Here is a 25032-nt window from a genome sequence, read left to right as displayed (position 1 = left end):
GTCAACTGGTGGTACTATGGAACACCAAGTCGGTCCCTCCTCTCCTCTAGATTATTTCTTAACTGAAAGACTCTCCGACCAAGACTCCATTTGATCATCTCATGTCTCAAATAATCTCAATCCATGAATGACATAAAAGTAAAGAAATATCCTCATTGAGTGCAGTTCGACAATTTAAGGTGTTCATACTGCTATATCATTTCAAGCCGTTAATACAAGATTATAAGAAGTTCAAGCTGTTTTGGCAAGAATGTCAAGCCACATAATGTTTAACTCTATCTGCAAAAAATTTTCTGTCAAACTGACAGTCGGTATACATTTTCAAACTGTTGAAAGTCCATCCACACTGTCACTGGTCAAAATTGAGTAATTCAAAAATGATATTGCAAGTTAATCAGTTCAATGTATGCTCTACTTATAATGATTACATGGTATCCTTGTCACGCCCCGAAACTCGGGATTGACATCGGCGTTGTTTAACAATCACACAATCGAAACAACAAACCTTTCGTAGCACAGTATAAACCGAAACCAGTTTATATATCATAATTTCCACGAAATAAACATTGTCTTTACAATAACGAAATCCAACGAAATAGTAAATAATGCGGAAGCGTCTTACAATTATTAAATCATAAATTCGAACATAACTACTACTGGTCTCGTGAATCACCATCCCCAGAACTGTTCGGACTCCTCTTCCTCAACCTATTCTTCGGACTTATCTGGGAAGGGTTGTAAGGGGGTGAGTATTTTGGGAATACTCAGTAAATGGGGAACTTTGAACACAACATAACCAATTTAATAACATTTTCAAAACATATCATAAACGTACATCATGCTTTTCATAAACGTAACGTAAATTTCATAACATAATAACACTGCGATTTTTCACCTTTCAACGGTTTACTGACGTCAGTCCCTAAGTTTTAATCCTCTAAGGGGGCGAGGCCATAAAATAATTCTATCCCACTGTTAAGGGCCATATGTTGGAATTCCACCCATTTTCAGGGAATCCTCACAGTGTCAAACATAAACAAAATAAATTTCGTAAAAACGTATAGACAAAACGACGGTACTCGACCGTATTTTTAAACCACAAAACCGAAATTTTCATGTGCATAAAACAAAATTTAAAACAGCCCACTTACAGTGTTTGGATGTACTTAAAAAAACGTGGAGTGAACGGCTTGGTTTGGATCACTTCGCGCTCCTCGTCCGGGTAGCGCTCCGGCTCGATTTCTTTGACGATTTTCGGGACAATTTTTGTGCAGTATTTTGGCTAGGGAGAGTTGTTAAATTTTCGAGTTTTTCAGCTCTAAGATTTCGAAATTATGTGTGTTGAATGAATGGGGTTGATGCACTATTTATAGGGGAAGAGGGTGGAGCTAAATTTGGCACTAAAATCATACCAAAAATTCATAACAAATCTCCTAATATTGACTCCAAATATCCTTGCCATTACTAATGATTTCTCTTCCTAATTCGTGAGATATAAATCCTTGATTTATATGAATATCCGAGATTTTCTTTATCTTGTTACCTTGCATCTTATATGATATACTAATTTGTAATATTTCCTACCCCAAAATTCAAAATTTGCTTGGCAATAAAGATTTCAACATGGCCATCTTATTCTAATACAATAAAAAAAATCTTATGCTAATAAAATTTCCTTCCAAATTTTAATTACATTATTGCAAGATTTTCGGTTCTCACATCCCTCCCTCCTTATGAGAAGTTTCGTCCTCGAAACTGGAGTTGGCTTGATCTCCAAATAGGTAGGGATATTCCTTTCCCTTACAATCTACTACCGCATTGTTTCTTGCTAACCAATCCATTCCTAAGATGATATCGAAATCGGCCATGATCAACTGTATCAGGTTGGCTCTAAAAATCTAATTACCAATACTGATTTTTCAATCTCTGTAAATTTCGTCAGTTTCAATGGCTCTACTAGTAGGCGTGGCTAGTTGGAAAGGTTCGGTTAGCTTATCGGGCTTACGTCCTAACTTCTTACCAAATCTCTTAGATATACAAGAATGTGTAGCGCCACAGTCAAATAACACATAAGCAGACACTTGCTGAAAAAATATGGTACCTGTCACAACATCTCTTGCATCAACTGCCTCCTCCTGCGTTATGGCAAACACCCTGGCATTTGGTTTGTTCTCCCGTGGTTTATTGGCATTCGCCCCTGAGCTCGACCAGTCTCTTTTACCTGGTCCAGTTGTTTTGTTGCTGGCGGCTGGACAATCTGCCATACGGTGTCCTGGTTTTCCGCATACAAAGCAGACGCCGCTGGCTCTACGACATTCTCCCAGGTGTCGTAAGTGGCAAGTTGGGCAAGGCATAATGGCTTGGCAGTTGGTGGCGGGTGAAGGCCCCTTAGGTGGTTCGCCGGAGTGGTTCGGTTTCTTGAACGACTGAGTGCCATGAGAGGACTGATCATTCATAGGCCTTTTGTTCCTAATCTCCTTCTCTCTGCGCTGGATATCAGTTTCAGCTCGGATGGCTGCGCCCATCAAGTATGAGAAGTTCGCAGGTTGGTAGACTGCCAAAGCACACTGTATTCTGCTGTTCAAACCCTTTTTGAAGCGGTGTAATTTCAGAACTTCGTCCGCCATGATTGCCGGAGCATAAGATCCTAAGGCGTTGAACTAGGAGGTGTATTCTACAACTGACATGTCGGGAGCTTGACTGAAATTCTCAAACTCACTTAGTTTCTGCAGTCTGAACTCGGCGGGATAATACTGTTTCAGGAAAGCTTCCTTAAAACGTTGCCACGTGATTGGTCCTGCAGCTGTCACGGCTGGCGAGATTGCTTCCCACCACTTTCCTGCTTTATCTTCCAGGAACGGCACAGTCACGTCCACTTTCAGTGCCTCGGGAACTTTCAATAGGCGATGTTGAGTCTCTACACCTTTCAGCCAACTCTGGCTAACTTCAGGGTCAGCGGCTCCACTGAAGGTTGGACACCTATTCTTGCGGAGTGACTCATAGTGGAACTTGATTTCATTTGGTGGTGGAGGTGGTGGTGGCTGATTGGCGTTCAGGTTTCCCAACCCTTGCAGTGTTGTCGCCACAATAGTGGCTATGGCCATAAGATCAGCTTGGCTTAAGTTGACTGCCGGCGGGGGTCCATTTCCTTGCTCGTTCTCCTGTCCGCCTTCACGGTTGATATTAGCATATCGCGGGTTGCGGTTCTGTCTTGGGGGTCTGCCGGCCATTTCCTACAGATTGCAAGTCTAAGAATTTGTTGTACGAGTAAAGTTCATACAATAGGTTGTGCTGAAATAAATTGAAATCAATGAACCAAATAGAACAAATTTTTTATTGATTTCTAAAAGAAAGATCATGACCAATCTAAAGGAAATAAAAGTCGTACTGAATAAAATAGCAACAATGGAAAGAGAAAGGTAAAATAAAACTCCTAGAACAAAATCATTAAGACAAAATAAAATATTAGGATAGAGTAAGATACTGAAAATTAAAAGTTTTTGAAAATTCCGAAAAATGGAAAGTTTTGAGACAGGCATATGGATTCGAAGAGTATGTCGAGAGGATTTCAGATCAGTTGACGGAACCGAATTCGGAGTTTCCTACGAAAAATCGAAGGACACATGCTGGCGGGTTGACTCGTTGACTCGGCCGAGTTGACTTGCCGGGTTGACTCGCCGGAGTATGGTCGGAGGAAAGGCATGCGTCGGCGAAGAGGTCAGCATCACGGAACCGGTGGTGACACGGCCAGAATCGGTGGGAAAACTACCTAATTGGCCGGAACTCGCTCAAACTCGGTTAACTCACTTGAAATTGGGCGTTTTCGATTAGTTGATCCGATCTCAAAATTGATTGTTGGGAAACGTTACCCATGGATAGTATAATGTTTGGGTAAAAGGAATTGAAAATCGGAATAGGATTGATAGGGTAATTGGACGAAGTAAGATTCGGCGTTAGGGTTTGTACGCCAAATCCGTAGATCCGAAACTCCGGTTGCACCTGAGCACGAAATCTGAAATTGTTTGAGGGCTTTTGTTCGTCTCGTTGAGGCGGTCCTAATCTGGTCTCCGATCAAAGAAATACTACCGAAAGCGGCCGGAATCGGCGAAAAATGCGGCAGATCGCGCTAAGGGCCTGTTTAGCCGGAATTCCCGAATTTTTTTTTTTGAAAATAGATTTTTTTCCCACTCGGATTATGAACCTGGCGACTCTGATGCCACTTAAATGTCACGCCCCGAAACTCGGGATTGACACCGACGTTGTTTAACAATCACACAATCGAAACAACAAGCCTTTCGTAGCACAGTATAAACCGAAACCAGTTTATATATCATAATTTCCACGAAATAAACATTGTCTTTACAATAACGAAATCCAACGAAATAGTAAATAATGCGGAAGCGTCTTACAATTATTAAATCATAAATTCGAACATAACTACTACTGGTCTCGTGAATCACCATCCCCAGAACTGTTCGGATTCTTCTTCCTCAACCTGATCTTCGGACTTATCTCGGAAGGGTTGTAAGGGGGTGAGTATTTTGGGAATACTCAGTAAATGGGGGACTTTGAACACAACATAACCAATTTAATAACATTTTCAAAACATATCATAAACGTACATCATGCTTTTCATAAACGTAACGTAAATTTCATAACATAATAACACTGCGATTTTTCACCTTTCAACGGTTTACTGACGTCAGTCCCTAAGTTTTAATCCTCTAAGGAGGCGAGGCCATAAAACAGTTCTATCCCACTGTTAAGGGCCATATGTTGGAATTCCACCCATTTTCAGGGAATCCTCACAGTGTCAAACATAAACGTAATAACTTTCGTAAAAACGTATAGACAAAACGACGGTACTCGACCGTATTTTTGAACCACAAAACCGAAATTTTCATGTGCATAAAAAAAATTTTAAAACAGCCCACTTACAGTGTTTGGATGTACTTAAAAAAACGTGGAGTGAACGGCTTGGTTTGGATCACTTCGCGCTCCTCGTCCGGGTAGCGCTCCGGCTCGATTTCTTTGACGATTTTCGGGACAATTTTTGTGCAGTATTTTGGCTAGGGAGATTTGCTGAATTTTTGAGTTTTTCAGCTCTAGGATTTCGAAATTATATGTGTTGAATGAATGGGGTTGATGCACTATTTATAGGGGAGGAGGGTGGAGCTAAATTTGGCACTAAATTCATACCAAAAATTCATGTCAAATCTCCTAATATTGACTCCAAATATCCTTGCCTTTGCTGATGATTTCTCTTCCTAATTCGTGAGATATAAATCCTCGATTTATATGAATATCCGAGATTTTCTTTATCTTGTTTCCTTGCATCTTATATGATATACTAATTTGTAATATTTCCTACCCCAAAATTCAAAATTTGCTTGGCAATAAAGATTTCAACATGGCCATCTTATTCTAATACAATAAAAAAAATCTTATGCTAATAAAATTTCCTTCCAAATTTTAATTACATTATTGCAAGATTTTCGGTTCTCACATCCCTCCCTCCTTATGAGAAGTTTCGTCCTCGAAACTGGAGTTGGCTTGGTCTCCAAATAGGTAGGGATATTCCTTTCCCTTACAATCTACTACCGCATTGTTTCTTGCTAACCAATCCATTCCTAAGATGATATCGAAATCGGCCATGATCAACTGTATCAGGTTGGCTCTAAAAATCTAATTACCAATACTGATTTTTCAATCTCTGTAAATTTCGTCAGTTTCAATGGCTCTACTAGTAGGCGTGGCTAGTTGGAAAGGTTCGGTTAGCTTATCGGGCTTACGTCCTAACTTCTTACCAAATCTCTTAGATATACAAGAATGTGTAGCGCCACAGTCAAATAACACATAAGCAGACACTTGCTGAAAAAATATGGTACCTGTCACAACATCTCTTGCATCAACTGCCTCCTCCTGCGTTATGGCAAACACCCTGGCATTTGGTTTGTTCTCCCGTGGTTTATTGGCATTCGCCCCTGAGCTCGACCAGTCTCTTTTACCTGGTCCAGTTGTTTTGTTGCTGGCGGCTGGACAATCTGCCATACGGTGTCCTGGTTTTCCGCATACAAAGCAGACGCCGCTGGCTCTACGACATTCTCCCAGGTGTCGTAAGTGGCAAGTTGGGCAAGGCTTAATGGCTTGGCAGTTGGTGGCGGGTGAAGGCCCCTTAGGTGGTTCGCCGGAGTGGTTCGGTTTCTTGAACGACTGAGTGCCATGAGAGGACTGATCATTTATAGGCCTTTTGTTCCTAATCTCCTTCTCTCTGCGCTGGATATCAGTTTCAGCTCGGATGGCTGCGCCCATCAAGTATGAGAAGTTCGCAGGTTGGTAGACTGCCAAAGCACACTGTATTCTGCTGTTCAAACCATTTTTGAAGCGGTGTAATTTCAGAACTTCGTCCGCCATGATTGCCGGAGCATAAGATCCTAAGGCGTTGAACTAGGAGGTGTATTCTACAACTGACATGTCGGGAGCTTGACTGAAATTCTCAAACTCACTTAGTTTCTGCAGTCTGAACTCGGCGGGATAATACTGTTTCAGGAAAGCTTCCTTAAAACGTTGCCACGTGATTGGTCCTGCAGCTGTCACGGCTGGCGAGATTGCTTCCCACCACTTTCCTGCTTTATCTTCCAGGAACGGCACAGTCACGTCCACTTTCAGTGCCTCGGGAACTTTCAATAGGCGATGTTGAGTCTCTACACCTTTCAGCCAACTCTGGCTAACTTCAGGGTCAGCGGCTCCACTGAAGGTTGGACACCTATTCTTGCGGAGTGACTCATAGTGGAACTTGATTTCATTTGGTGGTGGAGGTGGTGGTGGCTGATTGGCGTTCAGGTTTCCCAACCCTTGCAGTGTTGTCGCCACAATAGTGGCTATGGCCATAAGATCAGCTTGGCTTAAGTTGACTGCCGGCGGGGGTCCATTTCCTTGCTCGTTCTCCTGTCCGCCTTCACGGTTGATATTAGCATATCGCGGGTTGTGGTTCTGTCTTGGGGGTCTGTCGGCCATTTCCTACAGATTGCAAGTCTAAGAATTTGTTATACGAGTAAAGTTCATACAATAGGTTGTGCTGAAATAATTTGAAATCAATGAACCAAATAGAACAAATTTTTTATTGATTTCTAAAAGAAAGAACATGACCAATCTAAAGGAAATAAAAGTCGTACTGAATAAAATAGCAACAACGGAAAGAGAAAGGTAAAATAAAACTCCTAGAACAAAATCATTAAGACAGAATAAAATATCAGGATAGAGTAAGATACTGAAAATTAAAAGTTTTTAAAATTTCGAAAAATGGAAGGTTTTGAGACAGGCATATGGATTCGAAGAGTATGTCGAGAGGATTTCAGATCAGTTGACGGAACCGAATTCGGAGTTTCCTACGAAAAATCGAAGGACACATGCTGGCGGGTTGACTCGTTGACTCGGCCGAGTTGACTCGCCGGGTTGACTCGCCGGAGTATGGTCGGAGGAAAGGCATGCGTCGGCGAAGAGGTCAGCATCACGGAACCGGTGGTGACACGGCTAGAATCGGTGGGGAAACTACCTAATTGGCCGGAACTCGCTCAAACTCGGTTAACTCACTTGAAATTGGGCGTTTTCGATTAGTTGATCCGATCTCAAAATTGATTGTTGGGAAACGTTACCCATGGATAGTATAATGTGTGGGTAAAAGGAATTGAAAATCGGAGTAGGATTGATAGGGTAATTGGACGAAGTAAGATTCGGCGTTAGGGTTTGTACGCCAAATCCGTAGATCCGAAACTCCGGTTGCACCTGAGCACGAAATCTGAAATTGTTTGAGGGCTTTTGTTCGTCTCATCGAGGCGGTCCTAATCTGGTCTCCGATCAAAGAAATACTACCGAAAGCGGCCGGAATCGGCGAAAAATGCGGCAGATCGCGCTAAGGGCCTGTTTAGCCGGAATTCCCGAATTTTTTTTTTTGAAAATAGATTTTTTTCCCACTCGGATTATGAACCTGGCGGCTCTAATGCCACTTAAATGTCACGCCCCCCAAAACTCGGGATTGACACCGACGTTGTTTAACAATCACACAATCGAAACAACAAGCCTTTCGTAGCACAGTATAAACCGAAACCAGTTTATATATCATAATTTCCACGAAATAAACATTGTCTTTACAATAACGAAATCCAACGAAATAGTAAATAATGCGAAAGCGTCTTACAATTATTAAATCATAAATTCGAACATAACTACTACTGGTCTCGTGAATCACCATCCCCAGAACTGTTCGGATTCCTCTTCCTCAACCTGTTCTTCGGACTTATCTCGGAAGGGTTGTAAGGGGGTGAGTATTTTGGGAATACTCAGTAAATGGGGGACTTTGAACACAACATAACCAATTTAATAACATTTTCAAAACATATCATAAACGTACATCATGCTTTTCATAAACGTAACGTAAATTTCATAACATAATAACACTGCGATTTTTCACCTTTCAACGGTTTACTGACGTCAGTCCCTAAGTTTTAATCCTCTAAGGGGGCGAGGCCATAAAACAGTTCTATCCCACTGTTAAGGGCCATATGTTGGAATTCCACCCATTTTCAGGGAATCCTCACAGTGTCAAACATAAACGTAATAACTTTCGTAAAAACGTATAGACAAAACGACGGTACTCGACCGTATTTTTGAACCACAAAACCGAAATTTTCATGTGCATAAAACAAAATTTAAAACAGCCCACTTACAGTGTTTGGATGTACTTAAAAAAACGTGGAGTGAACGGCTTGGTTTGGATCACTTCGCGCTCCTCGTCCGGGTAGCGCTCCGGCTCGATTTCTTTGACGATTTTCGGGACAATTTTTGTGCAGTATTTTGGCTAGGGAGAGTTGCTGAATTTTCGAGTTTTTCAGCTCTAGGATTTCGAAATTATGTGTGTTGAATGAATGGGGTTGATGCACTATTTATAGGGGAGGAGGGTGGAGCTAAATTTGGCACTAAATTCATACCAAAAATTCATGTCAAATCTCCTAATATTGACTCCAAATATCCTTGCCTTTGCTGATGATTTCTCTTCCTAATTCGTGAGATATAAATCCTCGATTTATATGAATATCCGAGATTTTCTTTATCTTGTTTCCTTGCATCTTGTATGATATACTAATTTGTAATATTTCCTACCCCAAAATTCGAAATTTGCTTGGCAATAAAGATTTCAACATGGCCATCTTATTCTAATACAATAAAAAAAATCTTATGCTAATAAAATTTCCTTCAAAATTTTAATTACATTATTGCAAGATTTTCGGTTCTCACAATCCTTCTAGCTTTCGAATGACAAAAGCTACCTATTTCAGACACGGTGTGTCAATTGTATGAAAGAAAAGAGCTTCAAATCGTAAAAGAATTAAGGAAAATTAAAAGAGAATTTAATGATACGTACGACGACTGAAAGCGACATGTCTGCTATGTCCGTTAATAGTAAAGATGGTAGTTAAAAAGAAAATATGACCGTCATTACTTTTAAACTACATTTATGCAGATTTCAAAGAGATGAAGACAACTGAAATACTTAACCACTGAACAATTGAACCACAATGTACTTATCAGAAAGCCTGCATATTTTCAAGAACTTCAAGCACACTCAAGCTTTCATTCTCAAGATGCTCACTTACCACACTCTTATTAGAAGGATCACTCTGTGCTACACCAACAACTCAAGTCGTCAAGACTGATCGTTGGGTTATTGTAATGTTTTCTGGTGAACTGATGGTTCTTAAACATCCAGATTTGTAAAGTGATCATTAAGAGTTTCAGCTTATGCAGTGATAACTCCTAGCAAAAGTAGGTTGTTACAAGACGTTATAAAACCAAAGTTTTTAGTGGAAACCTTTCTAAGTGGAAGAATGAGTGATGTAGGAGTGTTGTCTCAGAACATCATAAAAATATTTGTCTTATTTAATTACATACTTTACATTCTTGCATATCATATTTCAAGTCGTTTCTTCTTAACTATCAATTGCATTATATAGTCCATCTCTATACAATCCGGATCGTTTCTACACTTATTAATTTTTCAATGGTCCAATAAAATTAGCCGTTCAAGAATATTTCTTAGCAGTAATACTCTTAAGAACGATTCAAAGTTCAGAAAATTTTAGAAAAGTTTATTCATCCCTCTATATTCTAATCCAATCTCATAACTACATAATTCCCTAGTATTCAGAAAAATAAAATGTACGGAAAAAAAACCATTTTATCATGAAAAATAAATTTTTAATTGAATTATATGTTGTTTTCATATGTAGGTAGATTGTAACAACGGACCGATCAAAATTTAAGTGCCCAAATCATATTTGAATTATTCGCTTAACGGACGTCACTGAAAATCGGAGCCATTTTTTATTCTGACTGAAAACAGATTGCTTGAATGAGATACGGAAATAGGATTGAATTATTTATATAGTTTATATTAACAACTAAATATACCATATTAACACAAAATCATAACCCAAATTAAATGAATTGATATAATTAATGTAAAATTTTAAAATTAGTTTATTTTTCCAAAGGAGTTCAGTTTCAAATTGAATAAAGAAAATTGAAAGGATAGAATTCATATAATATATTTGAATTGATATATAAAGGAATTAAATTCAAATTTGAAGTATAAAAGAAATTATATAATTAATGCAAACAATAATTTAATTTTATATTTGCAAATGTATTTAAACTACATTTGAATTTTTTAAATACAATCGAGAATGCTTGATAAAAAAAATCTTTTTTTCTATCCAACTGTATGAATAAATTTATTAGTTTAGAATTGTGAATTTATAAGTTTTCTTTTTTACTATTCAACATTATTATATTTTAGTTAGGACATAAATTTAAATTATATTTATCATTACATCTCATTAATTACACAGTAAATAATATACTTATCATCAAAACATGAGCTTAATATATTTCCTATCTAAGTATGTGAATAAATATATTAGTTTAGAATCGTGAATTTACATGTTTGTCTTTTTATTATTCAGCATTATTGTATTTTAGCTATGACATAAATATAAATTACATCTATTATTATATCTTACTAATTATATGGTAAATATTATATTTATTATCAAAGCATGAGCTTAATCTGTCTACTTCCTATCTTTTTCCCCTTCAAGTGTAGAAAAAGAATGACACATATTCTTTCATATTTAAACTTAAAAAGAGTATCTCAGTTTTGGCCAATGTTAATATCAATCCAAGTAAGGAAATTTGAATTGCCAAGTTATAAGGATGCTTGGTATCAATCTGACTTGGTGTCATGAAAAGTTTCTATGACTTCAACTTAAATAATTTATATTCTACACCGTTCGTCGTAAAATGAATTTTGCCTTTGATATTATACATATTTTTCTCGAGTAATTTACTTTGTCTTGAAAAAATATTTAAAAGTACATTAACTATGGAAAACATACGTGAAAGTATTCACAATTGTACATTATTAAGGTTTTAATAAGTTTTATTTTTCATTTAATCTCATCACACGTCTTTAGGACGAGGAAGAAAAACTGTGATTGCACATTCAGTGCGTTTTTGTCTTAATCTTATGTTTACATTTGTGTAACATGTGCCCAAAATGATTATTTCAATTCCAATAAGCTATAATCGTTATAAAATATTGTTATTTTCATAATAATCGAAGCATTAAACAATATTGATCATAATATTTTTTAACTTTATGCTTAATACATCGATCAATTAGTAGTCAAATAAATTCATAAAAATTAGCATAATTGAAACCTAAAAACATATAAATTCCATTACATTGGAGCAATTCAAAAATAAATAGGATTCGATTCATATTCATGACCTATTATTATTTATTTATTTCCTATCTAAAAGTGTGATTAAATGTATTATTTTACAATTATGAATCTACAAGTTTTTTATTTTATTACTCAAAACTATTGTAATTTAATTAAGGCATAAATGAAAATTATACTTTCATTATGCCTTACTAATTGCATGGTTAATAGTATATTTTATCAAAACGTGGCCTTTATTGCTTGAAACACTGGTGATACCCCCATAAGGATCTGTGTACTCATTAACCCGGTCTGGTACTTTGATAGCCCAAATCATTGCCAATGTACCGGTTACTTTCCTAGAGACCCGGGCAAGTCTTCTCTTCTCGGGCATTGCGGCTCTTCCCGGGCAATCATCATCATAAGCCCGGGCTTTCCACCAATAACTCGGGTACTCTATTACCCGGGCCACCTCGAAACTTGCACCATACTCGAGTGTGATTGGTACAGGTAGTCTAATCTGTCAGAACAACTTGGGTTTGGAGTGTCCTAGAAGTCATCAGAAGCTACAAGTATGAGCAGCCGACTTGCCATACTTAGTAGGTGGCACAAGAATCGAGGTACCTACCCCATTTTCTACTATAAATAGCTGGTATTAATGTCATTTAAACATTCTGAAATCTTTGAACTCTAAGCATTACACATATTTTCTCTCAAATGTTGCTTGTGTTCATCTTCAACCTGCCGACTTTAGCATCGGAGTGGCTACGCCGGACACCCCTCCGACGCCCATTCACGAGTTTCTTTCATTGTTTGCAGGTGTTAGTCCAAGCCATTACCTTCACTCAAATTCCCCAACACTATAAATTATTGATTTGATCCGTTGGAGCTCCTAACCCGGCTCACCCATCTCAGCGAGATCACATCATTGGCGCCGTCTGTGGAAAAACTTGAGTTCAAGACGTTGATATGGCTCGTACGAGAAGAACCAACCAAGATAATTCTCGGGCCCAGGAAGATGGAGGGCAGACCTCCAGACAAGTTGGTGTTAATAAAGCCGGGCCAAATCTCATTACCATGACCCCGGAAGAATTGAAAAAGATGATATCCGATACAGTGAAGCAAGCTATGGCCAGAAAAGAAGTTTCTCAGCATATTACACCGCCCGAAAATAAACAAGAGCGTGAGCAGGAGCAAGAGCAGGAGTTGGAGGAGGAGGAGGAGAGACAGGAGGCTGAGGAGTCCACTGCCGGGTCCAAATCTCCAACCGTGGCAGAAGAGTTGCTGGAGCTGAGGCAGAAGATGAAGGTCCTGGAAGGACAATTGGAGAACCGGAGCAATTCCCGGGCAATCACTAGAGGATGCCCATTTGCTGACATTATTGTCCGGGAACCCCTGCCCGGAAATTTCAAGTCTGCCAAAATAAAAGACTATGATGGCAACGCAGACCCTAAGGAACACTTGGCCAGATTTGAGAACATGGCCATGCTGCACTGTTACACTGATAGAATAAAGTGTAAAGTGTTCCTAACAACATTGGTAGATTCGGCTCAGAGATGATTTGAGGGTTTGGCCCCCCAGAGTATTAGTTTTTTCAAAGATTTCCAAAAGGTGTTCCACACCATTTCAGCAGCAGCAAAAAGTACAAGAAGACTGCTTTCAGTCTTTTCGAGGTCAAGCATAGCCCGGAGGAAAGTTTAAGGGCTTATATCAGAAGATTCAACAGAGTGGCTCTGGATGTCCCCACTTGTGCCACTAAAACAAAGACTACCGCATTTACCCAGGGTTTAAGGGAGGGTGAGTTTTTCAAATCACTGGCCAAGAAGGTGCCCGACGATTTCGAGGACTTATTATCCCGGGCAGAGAAGTACATCAATATGGAAGAGGCTCAGAAGCAGAAGAGGGAGGTTATAAAAAAGAAGAGAGTAGACCGGGTGTCTAAGCCTGAGGAGAGGGGACAGAAGAGGGGTAATCCAGGACACTTTTCTCATCACGTGCCTTTAAAGATTGCCCGGGAGAGGGAAGTGCAAGAATGCAGCAAAGACTTGGCCCCAGACCATCAGTTATCCCGACTAGAGAGGAGAGGATTTTGCACTCTCCTCAAAGTGTGTTATCATAACACCGAGGACTGCAAAACACTGAAGGGCAATTATTCCTTACCTTCCATCCCGAGACCCAGTCACGATAACCAGAGGCCGAGATTGCCACCTTGGACATCTCGGCAACCAGGATTCAGTGCCCGATGGGGAGATATGAGGAATAATCCGAGGAGTGAGCCCGGGAGAAGAAGGGAGCCTGAGCCCGAGAGAAAAAATAATTCGCCCCCTGCTACGGGGTTGATTAAAATGATATCAGGAGGCTCTACTGATGGAGACTCCAACCGGGCGAGGAAGTCGAGAAGTAGGAGGGAGTGTATGGAGGTAGAGGGAGCAAGGAGGAATGAGGCGGTCATCAGTTTTTGCCCGGAAGATTTGATGGGGGTGAATCTGCCCCACAATGATGCCCTGGTTATCCAAGCCCGGGTGGCAAATTATGACATTTTGAGGGTCTTTGTTGACTCGGGCAGTTCAGTAAATGTGATTTTTAAAGATGCCTTTGCACAGATAGATTTGCAAGGTTTTCACTTGGAAGCTGTGGAAACTGCCCTCTTTGGCTTTGCTAGCCACGTGGTCTACCCAGAAGGGGAGATTGTCCTACCACTAACCCTGGGCTCTCAGGATCTTAAGAAGACAGCAATGACCTCTTTCACTGTAGTGTATTCCCCATCTTCGTATAATATCATTCTTGGGAGGCCGGCCATGAACGAGCTGAGGGCTGTCGCATCCACCTACCACCAAAAGATAAAGTTTTCAGTGGGGGCCCGGGTAGGGGAAGTCCGGGGAGATCAGCCATCTTCTCGGAAATGTTATGTGGAGGCAGTCCGGGCTGATCAAAGAAAAACCAGGAGGGAAGGGAAGAGAGCAAAGGTGGATGAAATGGGAGGAAGAGTGGTGGGGAATGGGGAAGTACATTTTGTAGCAGAGGAGGAGCAGGAGATGATAGAAGTCGGACCAGGCCAGCAAATCCGGGTGGCTCGGGACCTCAGTGCATCCACCCAGGTTAGTTTGATTAACTGTTTCAAAGCTAATATTCATGTGTTTGCCTGGTCCCAACAGGAGTTGACAGGGATTTCTCCCGTGATATCGGAGCACCAACTGAACATTTTCCCGGGATCTCACCCGGTGAAGCAGAAAAAGAGACACTTTAGTCCTGAAAAGCACAAAGTTATTGATGAGCAAGTAAAAAAGCTTCTGAAGGCCGGCCACATTCGGGAAATTCAATTCCCTACATGGCTCTCGAATGTGGTATTGGTGCCCAAATCTACCGGGAAGTGGCGCATGTGTGTAGACTTCCGCAATCTAAATAAAGCTTGTCCCAAGGATCATTATCCCCTACCCATGATTGATCAGCTGGTAGATTCCACCTCAGGCTTCGAATTGCTGAGTTTCATGGACGCATACCAGGGGTATCATCAAATTCCCCTGGCCAAGAGTGATCAAGACAAGGCCAGTTTCATCACCTCGGGAGGTACTTTTTGTTATATTGTAATGCCTTTCGGGTTGAAGAATGCAGGGGCTACCTACCAGCGTCTGATGAACAAAGTTTTCGAGAAGCAGCTGGAACGAAATGTAGAAGTCTATGTGGATGATATTCTGGGCAAGACCCGGGAGGTGGCAAGCATTATTGTTGATCTAGAAGAAACTTTTGCCACTCTCATGCATTACGGGATCAAGCTTAACCCTGCCAAATGTATTTTTGGCATAAAGAGTGGCAAATTCTTGGGATTCATAGTGACAGATCGAGGGATCAAGGTGAATCAGGAAAAAGTCAAATCCGTGTTGTGTATGCCATCTCCCCGATCTGTCAAAGAAGTACAGAAGCTGACCGGGAGGATAGCTTCTTTATCTCGATTTATATCCCGGTCAGCACACAGAAGTTATCCTTTCTTCCAGGTTCTAAGCAAGGCCCAACAATTCGGGTGGGATAAGAAATGTGAACAGGCCTTCCAGGACTTGAAGATTCACCTTGCAGAGCTCCCTGTGTTGGTAAAAAGCTGGAGCCCGGGGAAAAACTATTTGTTTATCTGTCTACTACAGAGTATGCTGTCAGCTTAGTTCTAATAAAAGAAGAAGGCTCTGATCAAAAGCCTGTCTACTATGTCAGTCATGCTCTAAGAGGCCCCAAGCTCCGTTACAGTGAAATAGAGAAGGTTGCTTTGGCCTTGATCATGACCTCCAGAAAGCTACGATCTTACTTCCTGTCACATCAAATCATTGTTCTTACCAATAATCCTCTTGGCAGGATCATGACTCATTCAGAAGTATCCGGGCGGATAATCAAGTGGACAGTAGAGTTGGGAGAATATGACATATTGTACAAGCCTCAGGTTGCCATCAAAGCGCAAGCTCTGTCAGATTTTTTATCTGAAGATGGTACAACCTAATGAGGAGGAAGTATGGAGAGTATTCGTGGATGGGGAATCTAGCCTCACTGGGTGTGGAGTAGGAGCTGTGATAATATCTCCCCCGGGAGAGAAGATAAAATTGGCACTGAGGATTGACTCCCGGGTAACCAACAATGAAGCCGAGTACGAAGCCGATCTGGCTGGTATCCAAGCTGCCCGAGAAGTTGGAGCTTCCCGGATTATTCTATATTCTGATTCGCAACTCATTACTCAGCAGATAAAGGGCGTGTATGAAGCTAAGGATGACATGATGCTAAAATACTTACAGCTCATCAAAGCCCGAGCATAAGTCTTTACGGATTGGGGTATTGAACAAATACCCCGGGAAGAGAATGGCGAGGCAGATACTCTGGCAAAAATGGCTGCTTCTTTATCAGAAGTAAGAACCCGTGAAGTCTTGCATGTTTCCCGGTTAATCCTTTCCACTGAGGAAGAAATATTACCAGTACCCAGTGACTCCTGGATGACACCTCTGATCAAGTTCATTATAAATAATGAACTGTCCGAGGATAGAGCCCAAGCCCAGAAGATTAAGAGACAAGATCCCAGGTTTGTTCTCTTAAATAATATGTTGTACAGGAGATCATTTCAGGGACCTCTTTTGAAATGCTTATCTGAGAAAGAGGTGGATTATGTTCTCCGAGAAATTCATGAAGGATGTTGTCCCGAGCACCTCGGAGGAATGTCTTTGGCTCGAAAAACAATGCTTGCTGGTTTATGGTGGCCAACCTTAAGTCAAGATTCTGCTCGGGTGGTCCAAGCTTGTGAGGGCTGTCAACATCACTCAAATTTTAAGCACAGCCCGGCCACTCTCATGAAGCCTATCTGGGCATCTTGCCCCTTTGATCAACGGGGCATGGATATTGTGGGTTCTTTCCCAATTGCCCGGGCTCAGAAAAAATTTTGTTAGTGGCTGTTGATTACTTTTCCAAATGGGTAGAAGCTGAGCCCTTGGCAAAAATCACTGAGCAGGAGATATTAAAATTTATGTGGAAGAACATTGTGTGCCGGTTTGGAGTACCCAAAAGACTGATCTCGGACAATGGGAGACAGTTTCAGGGCAAAGGAATTACATCATGGTGCAGGGAAATGAAGATCACTCTATCTTTTACCTCTGTTGCATATCCTCAAGCTAATGGCCAGACAGAAGTTGTCAATATAATTATTGTACAAGCACTGAAGACAAGGCTACAAGGAAAAGGAAAGGATTGGGTGGAAGAATTACCCAGTGTTCTCTGGGCTTACAGAACTACTCTCCGGGCACCTACCCAAGAAACTCCTTTCAACTTGGTATATGGTTCTGAAGCAGTCCTCCCAGTTGAGATTGGGCAAACTTCTTCCCGGGTAGAATCTTACCCGAAAGACAATGACCAAAGAAGGGCCATGGAATTGGACTTAGTGGAAGAAAGAAGAGACCGGGCATTCATTCGCATGGAGGCATAAAGAAGCCGGGTTATGAAATCATATAACAAAAGGGTCCGAATCCGAGACTTCCAAGTAGAGAATCTAGTCATGAAGAAAGTCAACCCTACTAGGGATGTTGGGAAGCTGGAAGCTCGGTGGGAAGGACCTTATAAAATCACCCGGAAAGTCAGCTTGGGATCCTTTTATTTAGAAGATGCTCAAGGACATCTCCTCAAAAGGCCTTGGAATGTATTTAATTTAAAGAAGTACTATGCATGTCAGATGTAATTATTTGATGGAAGAAATAAATTAAAGATACATTCTCTCAAAGAGTTTTATGAATGTTTCTGTTATCTTATGACGAGAGGTGCCCCGGTTGTTAAAAAAAGCCTAGGGCATTACATCCTGGCTCGGGGAATCACACCTCGACCATTCACAAGTCCCGGGACATGCTCCCCGGCCCAAGGCTCCGTAACTTGGTTCTTAAAAGCCCAGGACATTACACCTTGGCCCGGGGAATCACAACTCGACCATTCACAAGTCCCGGGACATGCTCTCCGGCCCAAGGCTCCGCACCTTGGTTCTTAAAAGCCCAGGGCATTACACCCTGGCTCGGGGAATCACACCTCGACCATTGACAAGTCCCGGGACATGCTCCCCGGCCCAAGGCTCCGCACCTTGGTTCTTAAAAGCCCAGGGCATTACACCCTGGCTCGGGGAATCACACCTCGACCATTCACAAGTCCCGGGACATACTCCCCGGCCCAAGGCTCCGCACCTTGGTTCTTAAAAGCCTAGGGCATTACACCCTGCCAAGGGGAATCATACTTCGACCATTCAAAAGCCCCGGGACATACTCCCCGGCCCAAGGCTCCGCAACTTTGTTCTAAAAAGCCCAGGGTATTACACACTGGCTCGGGGAATCACACCTCGACCATTCAAAAGTCCCGGGACATGCTCCCCGGCCCAAGGCTCCGCACCTTGGTTCTTAAAAGTCCAGGGCATTACACCCTGACTCGGGGTACCACACCTTGACCATTCTAAATCCCGAAGATATGCTCTCTTGCCCGATTTTTCTGCTTTGGTTATACGCACCAAGGTTCTATATCTGGGTTTAGGGTTACTTATTTCTGGGTCCTTTACTAAGTATGAGGCATTTTATTTATTACGGGGATGGAGATCCCGGGTACTTATTTGAAGTTACCAGTTAATTCGCAACAATTAGAAAATTTTTTTGGTTATTTGCATACAAGCACTTATATCACCCGATTTATTAAGATTTATCAGGATATGATCGCAAAGGAGATAAGGGGAAATGAAAATTTTCATTAATAAAAGCCTGGAGGCCGAGAAAGTACAAAACAGGAAAAGAAAAAAAGCAAATACAATCCTAATCTATATCTACATGTTCAGGCCCGGGCTGCTCTTTTCGGGTTGCCTCCTCCTCCTCCTCGCCATCCTTGGGAAGGGATGCAATGGCCAGGCCAAAATCAGGAAATTTTTCCTTATCTTGGGGCAGAAGTCCGGCTTCCTCAAATTGTTCCCGGCATTTTCCAAGCTGGTCTGAAAGAGAGGATAGGCCTTATCTACCACGGCCTTCTTGAACTCGGGAGATTGGAGGAAAGAGGCCTGCCATTTGCCTTTATCATACTCAGCCAGGGCTAGGGCGCTCTCAGCTCTCTCGGCCCGGTGCAATTGCACCTCTACCTGTTCAGAAAGAGCATGGATCCTCGATTCCGAGACAGACAGAGAGTCTTGCAGACGTTCGTCTCGAACAAGACCTTCATTGATGTCCTCTTGGGCCTTGTCCAAGGCTGAGCGCAGGTTAGCCACTTCCTCCTCGTGAGCGGCTCGGGTCCGGGCTAACTCCTCTTGTAGCCTCTCCTAATTATCTTGGAAGTGCCGGGCTCGCTTACAAGAGATAGTGGCAGCCCCGGCAACCTCCTCGAAGGCCGAGACCATCAGGTGAGCAGCCTGTTCAAAAACAAGATCAGTAAGAATGAACAATGATCAAAGCAAGAAAATATTAAGGAAATTTATGAGAACTTACCTCCAAGAGTTTGTTTGAACCCTCGAAGAGCATGGCAGAGGCTCGGGAATTCTTGAAGCGGGCCTCTTCCTCAGGAGTGAGGAGCTGCTTGAGAATTTTCATCCCCCTGGCCGAGGACCCCGCATCAAGGATATTGACTCGGGGAGGCTGCTCGAGGAGGGGAGGCCGTTGGTTGGGTTGCTACTGGGGAGGGGTGGTTGACCGGGTCGCTTGGGAGGAGCTTTGACCCACCTCCCGACTATCCTCGACCAAAATCTGCTTCGGGCTTGTGATAGCCTTTCGCTTCCTCTGGGTCAGAGGGACGTGATCCTCAGAATCCTCCCGAGATTCATCTCGGGTGGCCTCCTTCTCTCGTTGGGCCTCGACCCGAGCCCGTTCTGCTTGTTGGGCCGCCTCCTCGGCCTGTTTCTTCTCCGCAGCGGCTTTTCGGGCTGCCAGTTTCTTTTCTTTAGCCGCCTTTTTGGCCGCCCACTTCTTGGCAAAGGCCTCCTGCATTCTCGGATTATCTGCACAAGTAGGGAAAAGGAAACGTCAGTACAAATTGCAAATTTACATAAAAATAAAATTAAAGGACAGTTTTGAAAGAAAATTTACCAGGTTGAGCACCCGAGCCAGCAGCCTCATCGATCACCCTGTCCAAAGGGTCCTCAGCCCGGGCACTCAACCCATAAGCTACTAGGTTCTCGTTGGAGATAAGGACGGAGGACGAATATTTGTGGCCCTCCACCAGGGTTTGACTATTGAGGAAAGGTTCCTCAAATTTGTAAGCTTGGGGGAGGGCAGGTTGTGTTGGGAAAGAAGGGAGAAACTCGGTCAGACAACGGAGAGGACCGGGGAGTTGAATAAAGAAATACATTTCTTTCCACCCTTTCTGTGAGGAAGGGATGTCATCAAGGAACCGGGCATTTTGCCAAGCAGTCAGGGAAAATGCATTATCCCCGAGCCGGCAAGAGAAGTACTAGTGGAGAATGAGGGGGTTGATAAAAAGGTTGTTCATTTTAAATAAAACATAGGTCGAAGCCATGATGCGAAAGGAATTGGGATGAAATTGGTTGATAGGCACGCCAAAAAACTTGGCGACCTGGATATAAAAGAGAGGGAGGGGAAAACGAATACCATTTTTGACTTGGTCCCGGAAGAAGGTAGTATAACCCGAGGGAGGACTGTCTGCCCTGTCAGAAGCCCCGGGAATTATAATGGAATAGGAAGAAGGAATAGATCCCAGAGTTCGAAGTTCCTCGTCCGCCCCCAAGCGCAAAGTGCTGCTCATTGAGGAGAACCAAGGAACTCCCGGGGTCTCCGTGGAAGGATGGCCAGAAGTCCGGGCTTTGCCCTTACCCTTGTCCTTTTTAGAGACCCGGGATGTGCCCGAGGAGGAGGGTTTGGAAAAAGAAGGTTTTGAAGAGGAGGGTTTGGTTTTAAGAATTGTTGATTTTTGAGAAGTTTGAGTGAGGAGGCGACGGCGAGGGGGAGAAGTGGAGGAGTTGGAGCGCATCGCGGTGGACTCATCAATGGGAGAGCCTCGCGCATTAGCTCCAGAGGTATAAGAAGTAGAATTAGACATGGTGTGGAGAGAGAACTTACGATTTTAAGAAAGGGAGAGATTGGTGATTGCAGCGGCAGAGGATCGTCGGAGGTGGAAGAACTTGCGCGGAGGAGCTTCGAGAGAAAAATTTGCAAGGGCTTCGCCGAGTTTGTGAATTTGCAAGTGTTTTTTCGAAAATAGAAGGCCTAATATATATAGGCAGTGGGGAGAGATCTCGACCGTTGCTGTAAGCACACGTGGATGATCAAGATGCGCCTCGTAAATTGTACCGGGCATATGAAAGGACGTGCACGCGTATCGATGTGTCAGACTTATCAGATTCTCGGAATATGAAACTATTTTCGGCGGGAAGTTAATGCTAACGCATACGTCATAATGACACCCCTTGGACTTCCCGAGAATACTAAATGACAAATATTCAAAGCTCGCGAGATATCAGGCCCCGACATCTTATTCAGAACCCGGGTTGTATCATACCCCGATATCCCATTTCTTCTATGGACATATGAAGCCCCCGATGCTCTTACACACTCTGAATTATGTTCCTACAAAATAACAAATATGACTGACCGGGACAGCGAGTCAAGCTCTAGCCCAACTATTTTAGGGATGGGTGGTGATACCCCTCATAAAGATCTGTGTCATCATTAACCCGGTCTGGTACTTGGATATCCCAGATCATTGCCAATGTACCGGTTACTTTCCTAGAGACCCGGGCAAGTCTTTTCTTCCCGGGCATTGCGGCTCTTCCCGGGCAATCATCATCATAAGCCCGGGCTTTCCACCAACAACTCGGGTACTCTATTACCCGGGCCACCTCGAAACTTGCACCATACTCGAGTGTGATTGGTATAGGTAGTCTAATCTGTCAGAACAACTTGGGTTTGTAGTGTCCTAGAAGTCATCAGAAACTACAAGTATGGGCAGCCGACTTTCCATACTTAGTAGGTGACACAAGAATCGAGGTATCTACCCCATTTTCTACTATACATAGCATGTATTAATGTCATTTAAACATTCTGAAATCTTTGAACTCTAAGCATTACACATATTTTCTCTTTTATATTGCTTGTGTTCATCTTCAACCTGCTGACTTTATATCGGAGTGGCTACGCCGGACACCCCTCCGGCGCCCATTCACGAGTTTCTTTCATTGTTTGCTGGTGTTAATCCAAGCCATTACCTTCACTCAAATTCCCCAACACTATAAATTATTGATTTGATTCGTTGGAGCTCCTAACCCGGCTCACCCATCTCACCGAGATCACATCAACTGGGAAATGGAATAAGCAACAATTTTCAAAATAAATGTGTCAGTTGAATCCATTTGAAAAATTCTTAAACATTGTGACCAAATCCAACACACAATAAATTTAATTCATATTTGGCAAAAAAACTGTGTGAGATGGTCTCATTGATCGTATTTTGTGAGACACATATCTTATTTGGGTCATCCATGAAAAATTATTACTTTTTATGCTAAGAGTATTACTTTTTATTATAAATATCGTTATGGTTGACCCGTCTCACAGATAAAGATTCGTGAGACCGTCTCACAAGAGACTTACTCTTCATATTTATTACTTATTAATAATGACAATAAGGTAATCGATATACAATCATTATATAATACAATAAATAAAAAATCGACCAAAGTTAGTTATCAACATTTGTTCAAAAAAATAAAAAAGATTCATACATTATATCCAAAATGAAAATTGATAAGTCTATTATTCTTCCTATCAATTCACTGAAAGTGTAGGTAGACCAAAATAATATAAGAATTAAAGTGATTGTTATTCGACAAAGAAATCAAACCTCCACAAAACAAGGTTCCACAACAATCGAAAGATGATATTCATGGATAAAAAAAAAATTCAAATGAATAATCGATGCAAAACAAATTCATGACAAAAAAATTACTATGACATTCTCCTAAAAACATTGTTATGAGCATTCTTCATATGCAAATATGTATAGGAAATTATCATATTGAGATTATTAGTTGCATTAACTTAAAAATACTAACTTTACTTGTTTCTTCTATTGAATGGACAAGAGTTACATTATCGAGGACCCGATTGTCCAACCAGTAAACAAAAGGTACCCCATGTGAATGAAAAATAGAATATTTGCTGCAGAGAGGAACAACAATCAGCGAGACACAACCACAATTAACATGTTATAGCCTAAACTTTGACTTTAAAGAGTTTTCCTATCTGAAAGTAAATCCAGTTATTGATGATGAACATGGTAATTTTCTGCACAATTCTTTTATATATATGAGAAAAATGATGAATTTGTTTCAAGTGAATCCAGTTTTGTATAGCTCTCATTGTCATTTTGAGAAAAGTCAGACAAGTTACACGTTTTCAAATAAAATATAAGATTTATATTGGTTATAAAATAAAATAATTCTTATGAATATAATGTGATAGGATCAGTTAAGAAGGTATAAGTATTTAGAAGAGGGTTGAGTAAATGCTTAGGATTTTTGAACTCTTTTATGTTGAATGAATCAGTTCTTTGAGGAACTGATCCTAAAATCTTGTTTGTCAATATAGATCAATCAACTGATAAGAGTGCGGAATCAGATTGAAATATAGATTGAATACTTATGGTAAATATAGTGTAAAACTAAAATGAAAACTGAACTGAACTGATAGATTTTTATGGATGTTCGGATACTTCAAATGCTCCTATGTCACTCCTTCTATCATAAGGATATGATTACTAAAAGACTTTGATATATTACAACAGATTGTAATAATCCACTTCAACTGGTCTTACACAAATTGAAACTCTTAGATTAACAACTCATCTACAATTAGTAACTGAAATGCTCTAAGTTGGTAGCCTGAATGCTACTGATAAATACAATAGGTGTAGAGCTTAAATGTGCGATCTGTAAACTTGAGTGTGGGGGATTGATATAGAGTCTAGAGGGGGGGAGGTGAATAAACTCGTTCCTTTCTTGGATGTTTTTGCAAATGTGCTAGAATCCTGTTAGAGATTATAGCTTATCTTGTTCAAATATATTTCCAGCAGATCACTATAACTTGTGCGAAAACGATCTGATGGTTTGAGGTGAAATCAATAAAATAGTAGGCAGTAGACAGTAGTTGTTTCTGAAAGTTCGAAGATTAAATCTTCTACGTCTCCCCTTCTTCTATTTTCAGAAGGTATCACTTAAAGACTTTGGTTTTTACAGTACAACTCTTGTACACACCCACTTCAGTAGGACTTACCCTTCGCCTACTGAAACTCTTAGTTTTACAACACAAAATAATGAACACAACAAGGTTCTAGAAAAGACTCTTTTCCAGATTACAAACGCTTCTCAATAAGATACGATAAAGTGAATAGTTTGTGAAGAGATAACGAAACAGCAACACAAGATGATCTCAGAAGATCAGATATCTGCTATAAAGAGTGTGCTGCTTTTCTGTATATTATGCTTGAAGATAAAGAGAGTTCTTGATTGCTCAAAACAATGTTGGATAGAAAATGTATTCCTTGCTAATAAATTGATCGTTGATGTCTATATTGGATTGATCCTTTTATATATATAGAAACATTGAATCCAATGTCTATAAACAAAACAGCTTCTTTGACTCTAAGTAAATCAGCTTTATCACCGAAAAAGGATCCTGCAGAAAGCTTCAGAATAATCAGTCTTTGTTTTATACCAAAACTAGTAAGGCGTGTTAAATGACTTCGTACAACATTAAATGGTGTAATTAAT

At 41.2% G+C, this 25032-nt stretch overlaps 1 protein-coding gene across 1 annotated transcript; it reads left to right on the top strand.

The window, feature by feature from the left end:
* The first annotated feature begins 16252 nt into the window (after window positions 1-16252).
* On the top strand, window positions 16253-16576 carry LOC142550202 (uncharacterized). The gene has a single exon (XM_075659439.1). It carries the CDS (start codon window positions 16253-16255, stop codon window positions 16574-16576), a length of 324 nt encoding a protein of 107 aa, XP_075515554.1.
* Window positions 16577-25032: the final 8456 nt, after the last annotated feature.

The sequence above is a fragment of the Primulina tabacum genome, chromosome 6 (genome assembly GCF_025594145.1).
Source record: "Primulina tabacum isolate GXHZ01 chromosome 6, ASM2559414v2, whole genome shotgun sequence".
Taxonomy (NCBI): Eukaryota; Viridiplantae; Streptophyta; class Magnoliopsida; order Lamiales; family Gesneriaceae; genus Primulina; species Primulina tabacum.
Note: the sequence above shows the minus strand (reverse complement) of the source record. Positions and strands in the feature narration are given on the sequence as shown.